The sequence below is a fragment of the Rhinolophus sinicus genome, chromosome 16, assembly GCF_057876585.1.
Source record: "Rhinolophus sinicus isolate RSI-liver-muscle chromosome 16, RSI-T2T, whole genome shotgun sequence".
Lineage (NCBI taxonomy): Eukaryota > Metazoa > Chordata > Mammalia > Chiroptera > Rhinolophidae > Rhinolophus > Rhinolophus sinicus.
Genome location: NC_142516.1, coordinates 84,117,734 through 84,138,157, shown reverse-complemented (window position 1 = coordinate 84,138,157; position 20,424 = coordinate 84,117,734). Strand labels below are relative to the sequence as shown.

The window sequence follows — 20,424 nt, the reverse complement described above, 5'->3', positions numbered from 1 at the left end:
GAATTGGCTAATACCACAATATATTACTCAATAGTTTCAAATTAATTAAGTGAATATATGAAACCACTTACAATATAAATAGTGTTTAAATTCATGTATAGCAAATCTTACCTGTGCAAAAAACTTTCTTTTGCTAGCTGAATTTGTAGTGTTCCACCTTTCCATTTTGTTTTATTTAGAACAGACATACCTGTAAAATAAAGAATTATTACCCAAGTACATGGCAATGCCAAAATACATTTCAGCATGTGCTTTTTCTAATTATTTAGTACCAAAGAAAGTAATTTGTTAATCACAAGGAGATACAGAGGAAACAGAATGAAGAACTTGAGACCTGGAGTGAGAAGTCCTAGGTCCCAGTGTCATCCTGATCACTTATCAGAATCTTTATATTCCCTGTATTACTACCATGTTTCCCTGAAAATAAGACCTAGCCGGACCATCAGCTTTAATGCGTCTTTTGGGGCAAAAAATTTAGTATATGTGCTGCCGAAGCGAGCACAAGGAGCAAAAATTAATATCAGACCGGGTCTTACCTGGTCTGATATTAATTTTTGCTCCAAAAGACGCAGTAGAGCTGATGGTCCGGCTAGGTCTTATTTTCAGGGAAACATGGTATAATGAAGCAAAGGTATAACCTATAAAGCAAAATTCGTCATTTGTTTATAAAGTAATTTCAGAAACCTCTGCTGAATGACTGATATTTCCTTAACATTTCATTGTTATGTCCCACACTAAAATTATAAAGTATTAATGTAATTTTTCTAAGGGAACCAGGACACTTTGGAATCCCGTAGTACCTCACTTTTATTTATCACTTAATACTAGTTATCACTGCGCAACTTCCAAACAAATTAGCTGCAAGTGACTAAACTGTGTTTGAACTGCTATGCCCCAGTAGTTGATGTTTATCAGTATCTGCTACCAGCTTCCTTATAATAACCACTAACAGAAAGAAGTTTTCATTGGTAGGTACTATTTTAAATAGAAAGGTACTGTTCAATTTAATCTTCACAGTAATATTATGGTGCAAGTGGTATCTTTGTCATACATCAAATAAGCAAAGTGGGGCCTAGAAGTTTAAATAACTTGCCACAGTTCACATGCCAGAGCTGGTGCGTTCTTAACTACAATTTATTTGTCATATCTGTTTCCTCACTGGACAATAGAATAAATCAATTTCTTTTTTTTTACAATTGAAATGCAAGGCCGATGGCCGCCTTTCTCTATTAGCATGTTCCCTTTTCAGTATCTCTTGACTTTTCAGCCTCCAAATAACTAGAATACATTACTGCATCAGTGGCAGTATGGATTATCTCCCCTTTCTTCTTCAATAAAGACCACCGTTTGCCCTCATCTTTACTAAATTTATTGACAGATTTCATAATTTCCAGAACATGGTCATATAAGGACATACGTTAAAGCGAGCCCTCTCCTAACAGCATTTAATGACAAGAAAATTAGCTACCCAAGAAATGGACACATTGGGAAGGAGGCTATACTATCCAGTGGAATATGTGTAACAGACAATTTCTATGAAGGTTTTGTCTCTTGTCCAAAACATTTGAAAATACCATTTTTGAGCAAACCCATTAGTGATGTGTTACCACAGGTTTGCTAACACCAACTGGTATGAAAACTAAACCTGCTGAACTGTAGGATACTGGAAATCTCTTGATCATGGTTGTCTCTCTGGATGATTTAAAAGTGGCTGTTATGGTTTAGATTTAGAACAAAGTTATTTCAAGTTACACAGTGACATAAATTGGCAAACAGTATAAAAAAAATATGACCTTACATTTTTTCAGGTCTGTTTCTGCTACTCTGATGTTGATATATGCAAAGACTTTCTGTGGGTTTCCTAAAAATAAATAAATAAATAAATAAATAAATAAATAAATAAATAAATTTATTTAAATTTTTATCCAGAGACCAACGTAAAAATGATTAAGTTTCTAAATTTAAAAGATGAACTCTTGAAAACTTACTCTTTCAAAGAAAAACCTTGTTTATTTTTCACTGGACACAAGGATTGCCTTTTTTCTAAGTGTGATTATTAAAATATTCCAAAAGAAAATGAGTAACAAAAAAATGTCAAGTGGTCAGTTAAGGTAACATTTTGATTATGAGTTAGTGATAGTCTACTTAATAGGGCATTTAATGAATATTAGAATGTTAGCTCTGAAAACTGAAAGTTACATTTCTGAAATTGGATGCTTTAGAATTTTGCATTTTTTTTATTTCAGAAATATAATTCTGGGCAGGTTGCGCATCATAAGTAACACCTCCAGGGCATGGGGTGGTGTACATCAGACAGCATCCTACAATGAGATGCACATCACTTTAGTGTTCAGGGTTAACATTCATCTGTGGGGGTCCTTTATTTTGTGATAACTGACTTTAACTACCCATGAAGGACTATAAGTTTACTTTGGATTTGCCTTTAACTACCCATGAGGGACTACAAGTTTACCTTGGTCATCTTTCCGAGTGATGATCTCCACATCAGAAACTTCTCCAAATCTGCTGAACTGATTTTGTAGGTCTGCCTCAGAAACGTTCTGGCCAAGTCCACCCACGAAAAGGCGCTTTGTTTCTCTGTTGGTTTTCATGAAGACTGGGCACACACTCAGTAAATTTTCTATTTACAGAGAAGAGTTCTTTCTCTTCGTTCGTCTCAAACCTAAAAAACAAACAAACAAAAAACCCAACTCCTTTCCTTGAAACTTCTATGCTAAATTGGTTGCCTGAACTTTCACTTATTATTTCTAAATTTTATCCCTGGAGATTCTGGTCAAGTCCTACATCTACTTTCTCCACGAACACACCTTGGAACAGCACCTCTGCACACACATACACACATATACAGGCAGATGCTTTCCCTCAAATAAGCACAGTATTATAGGTGTCCACCCCTCCTCATTTACTTATCCGCGTTGTTAGGTGTTTTTTCTTTGTTCATTTATACATTCATGTATTCACTGTAACAAACGCTGACAGAAATGAGATGTGGCAGGTTAATATGCTAAAGGTTAAAAAGACAGCTCCATCTGGGAGCTCCTCAGTCACGTGAGAAGTAAACAAATAATGCAGTTACAATACTTTGTCACAAGAGAAGCATCTGCAAAATGCTGTCCAGGCAAAGAGAGAAACTGATATAGCCAATACAGACTTGTTTTGTTTTTCACTATGTGAGGAGAGGTTAAGTCACTTTCCAAATGCCATTCAGAGAATTAGTGGTGAAGCCAGAATTACAAACCAAGTCAAATTTCAGAACCTATAAATTTTAGCACTATACTAGGAAGGTTGTTGGATTAGAAGGGACTCATGAAAACTCTTCCAGAAGTACTAAGATTGAGGCCCATTACGAGACCCTCCAAGCTTAGTACCAGGAAGGCGCTCATCTCCCACACCCTGTCCTTCCCCAAGAGCAGACAGCCTTCTCCCATTCATGACCCCAAAACTGTGCCCAGAAGCCCGAAGCGTGGCTCGTGTTTCGGGCGAGAGCCACGGCCTACATCTTCCAGGTAGACGCCTCCGCCCCTAACCTACAGACGCCCGCCTTCATCCTCCTGAAGACCCAAAGACGAGAAGGGAAAGGGTGGACCAAATGGCTCGGTCATTTCCCACGTCCAAACACACTCCTTACCAAGTCTTCTTCCACACCCAACACCGCTTAGGCCCCTAACTTCTAGTCACGTGTCCCAACAGGCGCAATCTCTCTTCCTTCCTACTCGATTTCCAACCCATCCCCCTAAGGTTCCGTTACCATATTCAGTTCCTGAGTGCTCTTTAGTTAGTTCCCTGTCCTCTTGGATGCCACCATGCCTCCGCCCCCTGCCCTCAACATCTTCAAAAGACCGAAACCAAAATTCCATAATTCATACTTAAGGTTATCGCCTTGCGTTTATCCACTCCTGGACTAGGCTGCCGGAAGAGAGAGAGGGGAAGATAAATAACGGCGCTCCCCTTCACATAGCCGGGAACCTCCTCTTTAGTGACGTACAAATCCGGGTTGTTCCAAACCTTGATCAGCGTGGGGTGGACGGCCGTGCGCTTGTGCTTCGGCTTGAAGCGAACGAACTCTCTCGAAGTGTAGTGACTGCTGGGGACAGGTGTGGCAATGTGTCCAGGGACTGCAACGAGCCCGGGATAATGTGAGAGCTCGGGCTGTACTCACGAAAGTCGCGTATACTCCCTCGCCTCCTCCGTGGAGCTCCTGGGATGGTCCACGCCTGGAGCGCGGGAGGTTTGAAGCGCTGGGTGAGGCGCGCGTCTATCAGGCCGCCTCCTGTCAACGTCGCGCCATGGATTCTGAGCTGGCGGAGGTCCGCGCCCTGGAAGCCGAGATTGCGGCCTTGAGGCCGGCGTGCGAGGAGCCGCCGGCGCCCCGGGGAGACGCCGCCAGTGTCCAGTACGTGGCCCTCCTTTGGCCGGGTGGGGCGAGCGAAGGTCTCTCCTCTTGGGCGTTCCGGATCTCCCTGCAGACATTTCCCAAGCACCAAACGTGGGTGGGAACACATATTTTTTAACTGGGCGTGGCATGAGTCGGCGATCGGCCGGGTTGCAAGCGCCTTGACGTGTATGAACAGATTCAATCGCAGTCATGGGAAAGTGGTTTTCTTTTACGTTCTTTCTCTTGTGGGTAACTATCAAGGCGAAAGCCTTGCTTATCTCCTTAATTAGCTTGTCTTTGATGGGGAGCTGTATCTAGTTGGGATTTAATAAGTCTGGTTTCACGGTATTTGTTTTTATGGGTTACCTATGGCAAGTGATAATGATTTTTCCTTTATGCTAGTGATATAAAATTTCCTTTGAGAAGTAATTTAGGTAAAAAAGTAAGTTGATGTAAATAAAAATAACTAATATAGTCTGCAGGAGAATTTTGTAAACGTCAGGCAGGTGGTTGTCAAATGCCTGCAGCTGGGGAACCACGCTGTAAAGAAAGTAGGGGAACTCCCTGCCTAAAGGAAAACAGCCGTTATGCACTAATAAGCAGAGATAAGTGGAGAGTGCTGTTTGCCACAGAGTGATGGCATCTTAATAATGTCTTCGTTACTATGTAGTAATAGTCTATCTGGATGCAGAGGTCTTTATGTGCAGCATCTCTTTTAGTGCCTATGACAATCTTTTGAGGTAGGTGCTTGTGGGGACAGCCAGGAGTGCAGTTTCCAGGTTCTCAGACGCACGTGGAAAGGTGCTGGCTCGGGTAGTAAATGGCCATCAACTGTGATTGAATGGCCATCAGCTGTGGCTAGTTGGCCGTCAGCTGTGACTAGTGGGCCATTGACCACTAATATAACTGCCGTGGCTATGCTAGCAGCAAATTGGGGCTAGCTAGGGCTGAGTGTGGATTGCGGATCGTGTGGCTCCTGCTTCCTGTGTCTCCAACCCAGCCACCAGCGAGACGATAGTGGTATGACTCTCCTACCTGTGGCTCCGTGGGTGTTCCTTTTTGGTCTCACCATGTCCTGCGTTCTTATGTGGGGAGCGGGAGCTGAGACCCCGCATGACACCCCGTGTGACAGTGCTGTTGTTAACCCCGTCTTAAAGTTAAGGAACCTGAGACCCAGAGAAGTTGCTTCCTCAAGTTCTCAGAAAAAGAGTCAGAGCTGGATTGGAGCATGTCAAGAACGACTGCTAGGCTCACAGTCTGCACTGCAGTCTCTTCCTGCAATTCAGGGGGACTAACCCCCAAGATCTCAGACCCCCCAGGATCTACCTGGCACTGACTGAGGCCTCCGCGGTAGCCGTGGCACGAGCGAAGAACAGAGCACGCAAGACCTTAAATGCCTTTCAGTATGCTCTTTACTCAGACATCAATCATCCATGCACCACTCAGTAAAGCAGGCACAGTAATCCAATAATTGGGTAGAATAGAGTAACGAACCAGTCCCAGGACTCTGGTGAATCAGCATCCTGGTGGAGGGGGTGGCTGGTCCGGGAGGTTGGTCTGGCAGAGGTTCAATCTGAGTCTGCTGGAACAAGCAGGTTTTTGGAGCAGAGGAGCAGCATGAGCCACTCAGTTGGGACTGGCTCTCTGAGCTGCAAAAGTCCTTAGTTCTTACGCAGTTCTGAGTGCCTTCCTGACATCACCTTATCAGGGCAGCTAGTCAGTGACCCTGACATATCTTCAGTAGCAGACCTTCGGGGTGTAACTGGTTACACCCAATTACCAGGGCAACTGGGCAGTGGCTTCCTGGGCGTTGTCTGCTAAGTTCTTTGTGCATGTCCAAAATGGAGTTACTGATGCTCACACGAAACTCATTCTAACAGCTTCCAGGGGTGTTCTACACAGAACCCAAGAGTAACTTAAAAGCTCAGAAACTGCTTAACTGAACAAAAAGAAGAAAAAGGGCCTAGAACAGTTATGTGCATATCGTCTCAAACTTGCAGGCTGCTTGAAAGCAGAGACTATCTTCCTTTTTTTTCAGTCAAGACTAATTTGACATAGGTGCAGAGAGAATGAGATTTTCCTGAGCTGACTGGACAAGACTTGGTAGAAAATGAGGAGGAGTTCTAAAGAAAATGTTTGCATGCGTGTTGGATGGGATCTTGACGTACAGGAAGTAGTGACTGGTAAAAAGAGGGAGGGAAGCAGGTGAATGGGAACAAATATGTACCTCCTCAGGTACTCCACGGGTGCCCCACGGAGTGGAAGCATTAGCATCTCTTGGGAGTTGGATAGAAATACAGATTTCAGCCTCACCCTGAACTACTAAGTCAGAATCTGCACTTTATCAAGACTGCCACACTATTTTATGTACCTTTGAAAATTTGAGAAGTGCTGTATCATATTGTGGGGAAAAATTATTTTTCTACTAGCCACAAGATGTTATTATTAGCCCGAGATAGTATGTAGACTATTAAGATAATCTGAGCTTCCTCAGTGATCAAGTTGGAAAAATCGCAAGAGTCCAAATTGTGGAAGACATTAAGTTAGTTCTGGGTATTCAGTTTTAATGTGAAGTTTCTTTTCACTTTGGTGAAAGGAGGAAGGAGAAGGAAGATTGGGACCTATGTATCCAATATGTTTTTTTTTATTGTGGTGAAATACCATAAGTTTTGCCATCTTAACCATTTTTAAGCATACAGATCAGTGATGTTACGTACATTCATAATGTGCAGTTATCGCTACCATCCATCTCCATAACTCTTTTCATCTTGTGAAACTGAAACTATACCCTTTAAAGAAAAACTTCCTATTCCCCACTCCCCTTAGCCTCTGGCAACCACTATTCTACTTTCTCTGACTTTAACTTCCCTAGGTAACTCATGTAAATGGCATCATACATATTTGTCTTTGTGTGACTGTCTTGTTACACTTAGCTTAATATCCTCAGAGTTCATCCATGTCATAGCATATTGCAGAAGTTCCTTCCTTTTTTAGGCTGAATAATATCCCATTATATTTCGCTGACCCATTCATCTGTGGATGGGTGCTTGGGTTGCTCCCAGGTTGTAGCTGTTGTGAATGATGCTGGTATGAATATGGGTGTACACATGTCTCTGAGACCCTGCTTTCAATTCTTTTGGATATACACCAAGAAGTGGAATTGCTGGATCATATGGTAACTCTACTTTTAATTTTTTGAGGAATCCCATACTGTTTTTCACAGTGTTTGTACCATTTTACATCCCCACCAATAGTCCACGAGGGTTACAGATTCTCCACATCCTCACCAACACTTTGTTTTCTGTGTTATCTCACTGTAGTTTTTGTTTTGCATTTCCCTAATGCTTAGTGATGTTATACATCTCTTCATGTGCTTATTGGGCATTTGTATGTCTTCTTTGGAGAAATGTCTATTCAGATCCTTTGCCCATTTTTGAATCAGGTTGTTTGACTTTTTTGTTGTTGAGTTTTAGGAGTTGTTATATATTTTGGATATTAATATCTTAACAGATATATGATTAGCAATTATTTTCTCCCATTCTTTGGGTTGCCCTTTTACTCTGTTGATAGTGTCTTTTGATATAGTTTTCTTTTTTTCCATGCAGTTCAATTTGTTTAGTTTTTCTTTTGTTACCTGTGCCTTTGCTTTCACATCCAAGAAAACATTGCCAAATCCAATATTATAAAGATTTTGTCCTGTACTTTGTCCCAAGAGTTTTTATTGTTTTAGGTCTTACATTTAGACCTTTCTTCCAGTTTAAGTTAATTTTTGTACATGATTTTAGGTAAGGATCCAACTTCATTCTTTTGCATGTGGATATCCTGTTTTCCCACCACCATTGAATGGTACTTGTCAAAAATCATTTGACCACACATACAAGGGTTTATTTCTGAGCAATCTGGTCTATTTTATATGTCTATATGCCATTGCCACACTATTTTGTTTACTGTAGCTTTGAGGTAAGTTTTGCAACAGGAAGTGTGAGTCTTCTAGTTTTGTTAGTTTTCAAGATTGTTTTGGCTATTGAGGAACCCTTGAGATTCCATATAAATTTTAGGCTGGGCTTTTCTATTCCTGCAAAAAATTTAATTGGGATTTTGGAAGGGATTTCATTGAATCTGTAGATTGCTTTGGGTAATATTGACATTTTAATAATATTGACTCTTCCAATCCATGAACACGAGATGTGTTTCGATTTATTTATATCTTCTTTAATGTCTTTTCAGTGATATTTTATAGTTTTCATTGTACAAGTCTTTTATCCTCTAGGGTAAGTTAATTCCTAAGTATTATATTCTTTTTGATGCTATTGTTTACAATATTGTTTCGATGGAATTGTTTTTGTGATTTCCTTTTCAGATTGTTTGTTGTCGATGTATAGAAATGCATCTAATTTTTGTGTGGCTACTTTGCTCAATTCATGTATTCTATTTTTTTTTTTTTTTTTTTGTATGTTTGCATGTGGAATTGTTAGGGTTTTCTACATATAAATCATATCAATAGCAAACAGATAATTTCATTTCTGTCTAATTTGGATGCCTTTTATTTCTTTTTCTTGTCTATCTGCTCTTGCTTGGAGTTCTAATACCATGTTGAATAAATGTGAGAGTGGGCATCCTTGTCTTGTTCCTGATCTTAGAGGAAAAGCTTTCAGCTTTTCATCACTGAGTATGCTTTTCACCACTGTGTATGATGTTAGCTCTGGGCTTTTCATATATGGGCTTTATCATGTTGAGGTATGTTCCCTCTATACCCAGTTTGTTGAAAGTTTCTATCATAAATAGACATTGAATTTTATTAAATGCTTTTTCTGCATCTATTGGGATGACCATATGATTTTTATCCTTCATTTTATTAATGTGGTATACAATTTTGATTTGCAGATTTTTATCCATCCTTGCATTCATGGACTAAATCCACTTAATTATAGTGTATGATCCTTTTACTGTATTGTTGAATTGGGTTTGCTAATATGTTGTTGAGAATTTTTGCATCTATATTCATCAGGGATATTGGCCTGTAATTTTCATTTCTGTAGTGTCCATGTGTGGTTTTGTGTTCCTCCTCTTCTGTTTTTGGAAGTGTGAGAAGATTGGTATTTTTCTTTAAATGTTTGGTAGAATTCAACATTGAAGCCATACGGTTCTGGACTTTTGTTTGTAGGCAGGTTTTTGATTATTGATTCAATCTTCTTACTAGTAACTGGTCTATTCAGATTTTTTGTTTCTTCATGATTCAATCTTGGTAGTTGTATGTTTCTAGGAATTTTTCCATTTCTTCTAGGTTGTCCAAGTTGCAGGTATATAATTTTTTATAAAATTTTTTTCTTTCAGCAGTTTGAATATATCATGCCACTTCCTTCTTGCCTGCATTGTTTCTACTGAATAATCTGCTCATAGTCTTATGGGGTTACTTGCGTGTAACAAATTTCTCTTGCTGCTTTTAAAATTCTCTCCTTGTATTTAACTTTTGACACTTTAATTATAAAGTGTCTTGGTGTCTCTTGGAGTTCCTCTTATTTGGTACTGTCTGGCCTTCCTGGATCTGGATGTTAGTTTTCTTCTCCACATTAGGGAAATTTTCAGTCATTTTTGTCTTCCCATAAATTTTCTGCCCCTTTCACTCATCTCCTTCTGAGACACCATAATTCAAATATTGGTCCATTTGTTGTCTCATAAGTCTTTTAAGCTCCTTAACTCTTTTTCATTCTTTTTTGCTGCTCTGACTGGATCACTTCCACTGCCCTGTCTTTGAGTTCCCTGATTCTTCTTCATTTAGTCTGATGTTGAACCCCTGTATCAAATATTTCAGTTCAGTTGTAGTCTTCAGCTATAACTTCTATTTGATGCTTTGTTATGTTTTTTAACTCTGTTGAAATTCTCACTTTCTCCATCCATTGCTCTCCTGAGCTTGGTGAACTTTTAAATTTTTTTTTTACTGTTATTTTGAACTCTTTATCAGGAGAATCACAGATCTCTGTTGCATTAAAGTCTTTTCCTGAGGTTTTATGTTGCTCTTTTGTTTGGAACGTATTCCTGTGTTTCTTCATTTTCTTTGACTTTCTGTTTCAGTTTTTATGCATTACATAAAGCAGCCACCTCTTTCAGTCTTAAAGGAGTGGCCTCCTGTAGGAGCTGAACCTTATTGTTCAAGGCTGCCCTTGGTTTTCTTGTCTTTCAAACCATTGTGATTGTCCAAGCAGACTATATTCTTACTGGCTCCCAGTAATTAGGGTATGTCAAGACTTGTCAGTGTCCCAAAGGAGATCTCACCTATACATTCAGGCTGTTTGGAAACGAGACCCTCAAGCAGCAGCTGTTAAAGTATGCAAATATACCTCTTTCAGGAAGACTGGGTGATGGGCATTTCTGTCTCTTCCCTCTACATGGAGCTTTGGTGTGATAGCGAGGTAAGAAGTGTTTCTTTGCTATTTTCCTATTGAACCTGTGATCACAAGCCCCACTGGCCCCAGAGCCAGGTTTCATGGGATGTGTCCTCTGGGCGGCACCCACAGCAGCTGGGGTGCCAGAGGTACCCAAGAGACTTTCTTGGAGACACTGATGACTTCCTGATCCTCAGGCCTCAGCTACGAAGGTAAGCTAATAAGCCTTTGTCACAGAAAGACTGAAGTGTGCTTCATTTGGCTGGCTCTGCGCTGTGCCGGGGCAGGTAGTTAGTAAATAACTGTTTCTCCATTTGTTACAGTCCTGTGGGACTTGTGATTATAAGTTCTAGCTACCAGAGCCAGGCGATCATGAGGTGTTCCCTGGTGGCAGCCACAAAAATTGGGGTGCCAGACAAGTGCACAAGCGTCTTTCCAGGAGATATTGGTGATTTGAGTCAAAGCAGCAAGAGAGTGTGAAGTTGGTGTCCACTAGCCTTTGTCTTTGGAGATTATTTCAGGTGGCACTGGATGTGTGTTAAGTTAGAAGTATGCCCTTTGGGCTGAAGCACTAAGGTAACAGAACAGGCCTCTTTCTCGGAAAGACTGGCTGCTTTGCTGTTGGCTGCCTCTGTGCGAGTCCTGGGGTGGGTGAGTCCGCGTTTGTGAGCCCGATGAGAACTGTTTCTCAGTTGACTATAGCCTTGTGGGTCTCATGGACACAAGCCCCGTTGGCTTTCAAAGTTAGTTGTTTTGGGGACTCATCTCTGACATGCTGGTCCTAAAAGTTAGGGTGCCAGCTATGGTGCTCAAATCTTTGCTCCTTAGGGAACAGCTCAGGGTTGTTAGTTCCCTCTTGGTGCCTGGGGTGGTGTTTATAGTGGGATTGTGCTGTTCCTATCCGTTTTGATACGGATTTTTTAAATATATATCATTTGTTCAATGTATAGGAATTGCTTAGCTAGTTTTTGGGTTTCTTTCAGAGGAAATTGTTCCATATGAAAGTGGATATTTGGCGAGTTAGTGGGAGGAGGTGAGTTCAGGATCTTCTTATGTCGCCATTTTGAACTGGAACCCCAACTATTATTGTAGAATTGTTTGCTATTTGTTTTTTATATGCCCTTAAGCCTTTTTGTTCCTCATTTCCTAAATTTCTGTCTCATATTGGGTAGTCGGAGTGAATTGTTAAAACCCTTTCTCATTTTCATTTGTGTATATTCTATAGTAGCTATATTGTTTGTAGTTACCAGAGGGATTACATATAATATCCTAAAGTTAAAACACTGTAATTTGAATTTACACCATCCTAATTTCAGTCATGTACAAAATCTCTACCTGTTTGCACCTTTGTCCCCACTTTTTTTTAAATTAAAGTTTATTGGGGTGACAATTGTTAGTAAAGTTACATAGATTTCAGATGTACAATTCTGTAATACATCATCGATATATCACATTGTGTGTTCACCAGCCAGAATCAGTTCTCTTTCCATCACCATGTATTGGATCCCCTTTACTCTCATCTACCAACCCCCTCCTCTCTTACCCGCTTATAACCACTAAACTATTGTCTGTGTCTAAGAGTTTTTGTTTTCTTCATTTGTCTTGTTTTGTTGTTTTCCTTTTTTGGTTTTCAATGTCAAAATTACATCTTTATACATTGTGTGGCCCCAAACATAAACTAATAATTCTTTTAAATGCATTTGTGTCTTAAATTTTGTAGAAAACAAGATTTGGAGTTACAAATGGAAGTTTCAGTAGTAGTAGTTTTAGGCTAATAATTTTTTGAAATGTTAATGTCTTAATCACATAGAAAACAAGAAATGCAGTTACAAACCAGTAACTGCAATAATACTAGATTTTATAATTGTTCATGTATTATCCTTAGTGTAATCTTTATTTCTCTGTATGTCTTCAAGTTACTGTCTAGTTTACTTTTATTTTACCTTGCAGGACTCCCTTGAGCACCTTGAGCATTTCTTGCAGAGCATGTCTAGTGGTAACAAAGTCCCTCAGCTTTTGTTTATTTGGAAATGTCTTAATTTCTTCTTCACTTTTGAAAGATAATTTTGCCAGATACAGGATTGTATTTTAGCATGTTAAGAATATAGCAGCCCATGGTCTTCTTCTTTTAAATTTTATTGGGGAATATTGGGGAACAATGTGTTTTTCCAGGACTCATCAATTGTTGTCCTTTAATCTAGTTGTGGAGGGCACAGCTCAGCCCCAAGTCCAGTTCCCGTTTTCAATCTTAGTTGTAGGGGTCACAGCCCACCATCCCATGAGGGAACTGAACTGGCAACCTTGTTGTTGAGAGCTTGCACTCTAACCAACTGAGCCATGTCGTGCGGAGTAGCCTGCGGGGTCTCTGGTCCTGCTCCCCACATAAGAACGCAGGATATGGCTAGGCCAAAAAAGGAACACCCATGGAGCCATAGATAAGGGAGTCATACCACTATATTCTCTCTGGCGGCCGGGCAAGACACATGCAGTAATAGCCACACGATCCGCAGTCTGCTATTCACTTCTCTGCCTGCCAACCAACCAACCAATCAACGCAGCCCCACAGTTACATCAGTAGCCAATTGGCTAACTGGTTACAGCTGATGGCCAACCAATCACAGTTGATGGTCATTCACTACCTGAACCAGCACCTCCCCACTCAAGGCCAAGAGCCTGGAAACTGTTCTCTGGGACTCTGTCCCCAAACTCCACCCCTCTAGGGTCTTGCCTCACAATTTACACGACAAGCATAGAAAAAAACATTGGCCAAGTCCACTACACAGTGATATGTCCTCAGGCGGACAGTCAGATGATCCATCAAATCTTGAATTGAAGGTACTGCTGTGTGCAAAGGTGGCGTCACCTTATTTAACTCCCTATAGTCCACAGTCATTCGCCAGGTCCCATCTGGCTTCTTGACAGGCCATACCGGGGAGTTAAAGGGACTGTGCGTTGGCCTCACAATATGTGCTTTCTCCAATTCCAATATTGTACGACCAATCTCCTCCTGCCCTCCTGGCAGGCGGTACTGTCGCACTGTAACCACGCGCCAGGGCTGTGGCAACACTTGAGGGTGGTGAGCATGCCCACGTGTCACCGCTTTCACCACCCGGATCCGGAGACAGAACTCTCCTACCGACGTCTGTAAGCTGAAGCCATGTAGCACGTCCACCCCTAGAATATACTCCGGAATGGGGGAGACATAAACCTTGTAGGTAGAAGGGGGAAGCCTTCCTATACCCAGTGGTAAGGAAACGGCTTTCACAGTCACAGTCTTTCCCCTGTAGCCATCAATGCAGATTGCTGGTCCGGGGAACAGTTCTGGGTTCCCATAAATAAGACTGCAGTCTGCTCCAGTGTCAACTAGGGCCAAAACCCTCTGCACATTAGAAGGGGACCAATGTATGGACAGTTCCACGTGGGGCCTCCGGTTCCCGCTCGTCCCCTCTGACCAGGTACATTGGCCCCACCCCTAATCAAGCTGAAAGGAGTCGGCCTCAAGTGGCTGCATGACGTACTGGAGGGACATGGGTCGCGCTTTTCCAGACTTCTCCTTTAGACTTCTCCGGAATTGCTGTTCCGGATGCAACTGTTTCCAAAGTTCCCACAAGAGTGCATTGGGTTGTCCGTCTATTTTCTCCAGATCTACCCCTGCTGCCATGAGATCACACCACATCTGTGCACGTGTTACTCTCTGAGGCCCGCGACCTCGCCCCTTTACTTTTGGTTTGGGCTTCCAGGTCTGAACTGCGCGGACCTCCTGTCTTAACCTCCTTTGCCTCCAGCTTTCAATATCCCTTTGGGTGGCCATGGCAATGGTAACTTCATGGATCCGTCGCCCCACATAGGGTGTACGAATGGCGACCAAGGTTCCAAAAGCACTCACAGGTGCAGTATCCAAAACCAGATCTCTCATGTAAAAAGCTCGTCATCCGGCCCGTGCACATTAGGGTGGAAAATAGTATGTCTCATACCCATTTCACGGATGATTTGCGTAAGTTCTGTATATGACTGCCATTGACTCACAGTGTCTGGCAGTTCGCCAGCCTGTCCCCATACGGTGCGTACCACAGCAGTGAGCCACTTCATTAGAGAGTGGTTGCCCTGGTCTTGGGCCAACCTATGGCAGTTTTGTAACCTTTGTCGCAGGGACGGATTCCCCATCATGAAGGCTAGCTTTTCCATCTCGCCTGGGGAGCAGCGAATGCTGTCTGCCCCCTCATCCCATAAACATAATAGCCAAGCCAAGACTGGCTTTCCAGGGCGCTGTCTGTACCGCCTCCCCAGCTCCTGCAACTAAGTGGGAGTGTAAGGGGTGTAGGTTGTGAACTCAGTCACAGCTGGGTTGCCGGCAGCAATGCCCCCGGGGCCCAAAGGTTGCTCACGTTTTACCCTTTGCTTCAAGATTGGCCGGGCTTGGGGTTTGGGAGCTACATTGTCTCCACTTGATTCCTCCGCCTCTGCCTCAGAGTCTCCACCTTGGGGCCCCTCTTCTAACAGGCGGGCCCGAGCTTCCAGCGCCTCCAACTGGGATACCTGGTCCGGCACCTGGGCCATTAAGCGCATTTTCCATGTTGAGACTCAAGGCCGTGAGAAACATCCAGCCCACACGGCCGGCTGTAGCCTTCGCCTCCTCCAGCAACCGCTCAGCCAGAGCCTGCAGGGCCCTCTCCACACTGGCCGGAGAGCCGTCCATGTCCCCCCACCCCTCCTTGGGGGTCCAGCTCCTGAGAACAGTGGTCACCGGACACCACACACTTTGTGGGGGCCACACGTCATTCTGCCCAGAGTCAGACTCCATTCCTACCCAGCCGGAATCCTGCTCGCCATGCCAGGCATCCGATTGGGTGGAGGCCTCAGTGCAAGATGTCCACAACCCTCGGAGCCTACAGCAGCAGCATTACTAAAAGGAAGGTGACGCCTTCTATGGCCAGGAGAGAGGTGTACCATCTGGAGGCTTGAGTCTCCCAGGCAGACCTTGCCTCCCATTCCTGGCGCAACTCCTCTTGGGCCTTCTGAAACTGAACTTTGACATGCACAAACTGCTCCACCATGCTTCGGTAGGTTTTGCCTAGCACCATACCCTGCTCGCTGGCCATATGTCGTGCTGGAGACCCTGCTCGCTGCATCATGTGTCATTCAGGGAGTCCCAATTCCAACCACATGGAAGCAGGTGTGCACATAGTCCTGGAGCAGCTTGCAGAGCTTAGAGAAGCCAGGGTGAAACAAAAGGACTCAGTCCCCCAAAATACTGAGTATCTACTCCAGTTGCTGCTTCTGATTACAGAGGTGCAGTCAAAGAGAAAGGCAGTGTGAGGAAAGAAGCAGGAGTGCAGTTTCCAGGCTCTCTACGTGGAAAGGTGCTCACTCGGGTAGTAAATGGCCATCAACTGTGATTGGATGGCCATCAGCTGTGGCAACTTGGCCGTCAGCTGTAACCAGTGGGCCATTGGCCACTAATATAACTGCTGTTGCTACACTAACAGAAAATGGGGGCTAGCAAGAAGATGGTGGGTGAGCTAGCAAGAGCGGATTACAGTTAGCACGGCGGATTGCAGCTAGCAAGTGAGGTAGGTTGGCAGAGATAAGCGGACGGCAGGTTGCAGATCATGTGGCTTCTGACTCCTGTGTCTCCAACCCAGCCGCCAGGGAGACTATAGTGGTATGACTCCCCTACCGATGGCTCCGTGGGTGTTCCTTTTTGGCCTCACCATGTCCTGCGTTCTTAGGTGGGGAGCGGGACCAGAGACCCCGCATGACACCCTGCGTGATGTGCAGCCATTATTGCTGCGCCTCCCGCAGTGTTGCAAGCCCTTCCCCTCCAGCTGAAGTGACTTCTAGATTTGAAAAGCCATAGCTCTTTTTCCTTCATCATTTTTGGTTTTATACCCTTCCAGGAACCAGATAGTTAAAGACTAGGACATTCAAAACAACTGACTATACGGAAAAAAATAAGAAAGTGACTGTGCATGCCCAAGGAAGGGTCAGGAAAAAAACATAAGAAGTCATAATAAGGTAGAATAGCTATGTGAGAGAGCTGCTACTGTGCTAAGAGCCAGAATTGACCACAGTTTATGTCCAAGCTTTCCCTCGGAAGTTGCAAGCCTTCAGCAGATTCCAGAGTTCCAAAAAGTTATACAGATTCCACCAGTGCAATTGTTATCTAGGTGGGGAGATGGATTCCTGGTGCTTTGTATTCCATCATCCCAGAATGCTAGCTCATTGACTTCAAAATTCAAGTCTCATGTAGATTGGTTTTAAGAGACAAGTTGCTTGTGAACCTCTACTCTTGACCGAAAAAAATTTATGCTAGTAAAACAAATTTATAAATAGTAAAACTACAAAACCAATAAAATTCATGAGCCCAAATCATTCAAACTAACATCATTAATTGAAATGGACCAATTATATTTTGCTTCAAGTAAATCACTGCTATGAATGAGAATATGCAGGTTGTCTTTTATGGGGTAAAATATGCATAACATAAAATTTACCATTTGAACCTTTTTAAGTGTGGAGTTCAGTGGCATTAAGTACTTTCACATTGTCATACACCATCACCACTATCCTTCTTTAGAACTTTTTCAGTGCCCCAAAGTAAAACTCTGTACCCATTAAACAGTAACTCCCCATTTTCCCCTTTCCCTGCCACACGGGTTTTTGTTTTGTTTCTGTTTTTTGTTTTTTGAGTTCTGCATGTCTGTCCTGTAATGTGATGACTTAGTTCTCTTATCACTTTGCTCTTTTGGAAATACCTTGACATTTCATTCATAGTTAGTGATGATATTATTTGCTATTCACTGGGCAGGAACTCATCATTTATATATGAAGATTCCATCTCTCCTTTTTTCATTAAGTTTCTGTATTTAAAGTAACTTTTTCTTTTTATCAATCATGATGGCAAATACAAAAGAGCATATGGTAGTCTCAGAATACATGAAGTGTGATCAAACAATACGGTTAATGTTTAAAAAAAAATTATTACAGTAGAGGACACATTGCCCTTAATCCCCCTCAAAATACTCCCCCTCACTTCGAACACACTTATCCTATTGTTCTTGCCACTTTCTGAAGCAGTTCTAGGAGTCCACTTTCATGAGTCTTCAGTTGCGCTGTCTTGGCTGCCTCGATGTCCTGAATCATTTTGACTTTGGGGAAGAGCCAGAAGTCGCACAGTGCCAGATCCAGTGAATAAGGTGGATGGGGACACTGTAATGTTTTTATTGGACAGAAACTGCCGAACCAGAAGCGATGTGTGACATGGAGCATTGTCTTGGTGGAGGATGATTTATGGCACACTTTAAAACACACCTTCTCTCAACCATAGCTCACAACTGACTGACTGCACCAAACAAGTTGAAACTTGTCACACACTGTTACTAAGGTTTGACGCGCCATATTGAAGATCCCTGCCTTTCTGTTGGATGGCACTTGGCAGCAGCATTCACTGTAGTGTGATCACAATGAAAGGCTCCATGTCACACGTCGCTTCTGGTTCGGCAATTTCTGCCAAGTAAAAACATTACGGTGTGTCCTGATCCACCTTATTCACCGGATCTGGCACTGAGCGACTTCTAGCTCTTCCCCAAAGTCAAAACGACCATGAAAGGTAAACGTTTTGGATCGATTCAGGACAACAAGGCAGCCACGACAGGACAACTAAAGACACTCTCGAAAGAGAACTTCCAGAACTGCTTCAGAAAGTGGCAAGAACGATGGGATAAGTGTGTTCGAAGCGAGGGGGAGTGTTTTGAGAGGGATTAATCGCAATGTTTCTCTTACTATAATAAATTTTTAAAAATTTAAACATTCACCATAGCTTTTAATAATACCTCATACTTACATTAAAATTTCAAATTAGCATTAAAACAAATTTTAAAAATTATTACCAACTTTGTATAAGTTTTGGACTTCCCCTGTGAAGAATACAGTTAGGTTATTCCTTAGAGACATAGTATAAGGTCATAAGAGCATAGACTAATGCGATTTAGGAATAGAAAAGGAAGGATAGCTATGTGAGGGAGCAGAAAGTATGGCAGTAGATCCACTTATCAAGAGAGTAATGGAGCCAAGGATGACTCGAAAGATACGGAGACTGAGCTATAAACGGACAGATTTTACCATTAATAAAAGTAGAGTAATTTGGAGGAAAAGCTAATTTGAGGAAAAAACATTTGGTGTTTTTGGCTAAATCTACTTTCAGGAAGAAGAGATATTTGATTGGAGATGTGCTTTAGGAGTTACTAGCATGGAGGAGCTGAGATTAGTAATTGAGTATTTCTCTGAAATGAAATAATACATATTTAGGATAGCAGAGGCAAGAATGTTTTCTCCTAAGGTTGGAGGCAAGTAGGGGGACAGTGGAGGGCCAAAGACGTAAGATGAGAATTGGGATAATCATGCCCCAGGATCCAAGGAAGGCATGTTTTAAGATGGCTGAAGTCAGCAGTGTAGGATGTGGCAGAGAGTATGAGGGCAATAAAGAGTGACAACAGTAAAATGCCACTCAGTGTGATTATTAGCTGAAATTTCACTCTTTTTCAAGGAAAGTACAGTTACATGTTCTCAATGAAGAATATCTGATTGCAGTGTTGTTTTGGGAGATTATACTATTTCTTATTCCTTTGGAATTTTTACTCCCTGTAGTCTCAGATTTACTGAGAATCTCTTTCTTAATATGAAGTGCTCTGTGAAACTTGTTTTGGAAGTTAAAGCTAACTAATTCATTGTGTTTTTAATTTTATGACATCTTTTAAAATAATTTGAGATGTCTTAGGATATCAGACATTTAGGTTGGAACATTTTAATTCTGCAAAGTACACCTGTGATGATTTATTTTACAGTTGTTTCCAATACGTAGAAATACGGTAGTATAATTTGGTTAGGTTTGTTTTATGTTGTGATTAAAGGTTGCACTGTCATCATGTTGATTTTGAATTGGTTTTAATAGGAAGAGAGTAAGAAGGACAAAGTGGGAATGGTTTGAAGAAATTTGTAGCTATTAGATATTTTCTTCACTGGAGTAATTATTTCCAATATTTGCTTTTTAGAAAATCATTTCCAGAAATATACCAATCAGATTCTGAAGGATGGGAATCTTCAAAAGACCTGAGAAGTAATCGTGGACATTTAGAATCAGAACTTCTATTTCTAAGTACGCTTACTGGCATCAGTATAAGAAATTACTCCAAGAAGACAGAGAACCTAACAAGCCCTGAGATGGCAGAAAAGAGTAAGTGTTCATTTCAGTCTAGAAGTGGTGGTGAAGTTTACCTTGTTAAGCATAGGAAATTGGTTGGGATATGGTTGAATAAAATTGTAGAAGGTAACTATTTGAATGTGTGGTTCTGTAGGGTTGAAGCTTGTTTTGTAGGGTGTCTTTTGACCATCACACTTTGTATAATACTCTTTTAAAAGGTGCCTGAGGTGGATACTAAAGAAGATACAGTCTCCCATTAAATAACGTAATAGTCACAGAACAGAGATAAGTATTGGATGAACAACAGTACCATTAATTTTGTAATTCTCAGGAGAGTTGTCCCCCACTGACTTGAGAGCTGCCCCATATGCAGTGCTGTCCTAATGAATATGGCCTGGGGCCAAGATAAATGTCTCAGCATCTGGACCATTTTCTGGAGGAGGGTT

The 20,424-nt window shown here is 42.0% G+C and overlaps 2 protein-coding genes across 7 annotated transcripts in view; one reads left to right on the top strand and one right to left on the bottom strand.

The window, feature by feature from the left end:
* NOL8 (nucleolar protein 8) overlaps positions 1 to 3,997 on the bottom strand; it is a 28,180-nt gene extending 24,183 nt beyond the window's left edge. The window contains exons 1-4 of one of the 5 annotated variants that reach the window (XM_088793044.1): positions 3,888 to 3,997; positions 2,474 to 2,683; positions 1,799 to 1,861; positions 112 to 190 (exon numbers count right to left, since the gene is read on the bottom strand). In XM_088793044.1, coding sequence (XP_088649170.1) covers positions 112 to 190; positions 1,799 to 1,861; positions 2,474 to 2,612 — 281 coding nt within the window. In that variant the 5' untranslated portion in view covers positions 2,613 to 2,683; positions 3,888 to 3,997. Of the gene's footprint in view, positions 1 to 111; positions 191 to 1,798; positions 1,862 to 2,473; positions 2,684 to 3,649; positions 3,724 to 3,887 lie in introns of those variants that run through there. The other 4 variants (XM_019713820.3, XM_074330161.2, XM_088793045.1 and 1 more) reach the window with 4 other exon arrangements.
* Positions 3,964 to 20,424, top strand: part of CENPP (centromere protein P) — a 229,503-nt gene continuing 213,042 nt past the window's right edge. Inside the window, exons 1-2 of one of the 2 annotated variants that reach the window (XR_012495646.2) lie at positions 3,964 to 4,414; positions 19,830 to 20,011. Coding sequence is in view for 1 of the 2 variants with exons in the window: in XM_019713829.3 (XP_019569388.1) it covers positions 4,308 to 4,414; positions 19,830 to 20,011 (289 nt within the window). In the remaining variant the exon portion in view is untranslated. The remainder of the gene's footprint in view (positions 4,415 to 19,829; positions 20,012 to 20,424) is intronic. The other variant, XM_019713829.3, reaches the window with a different exon arrangement.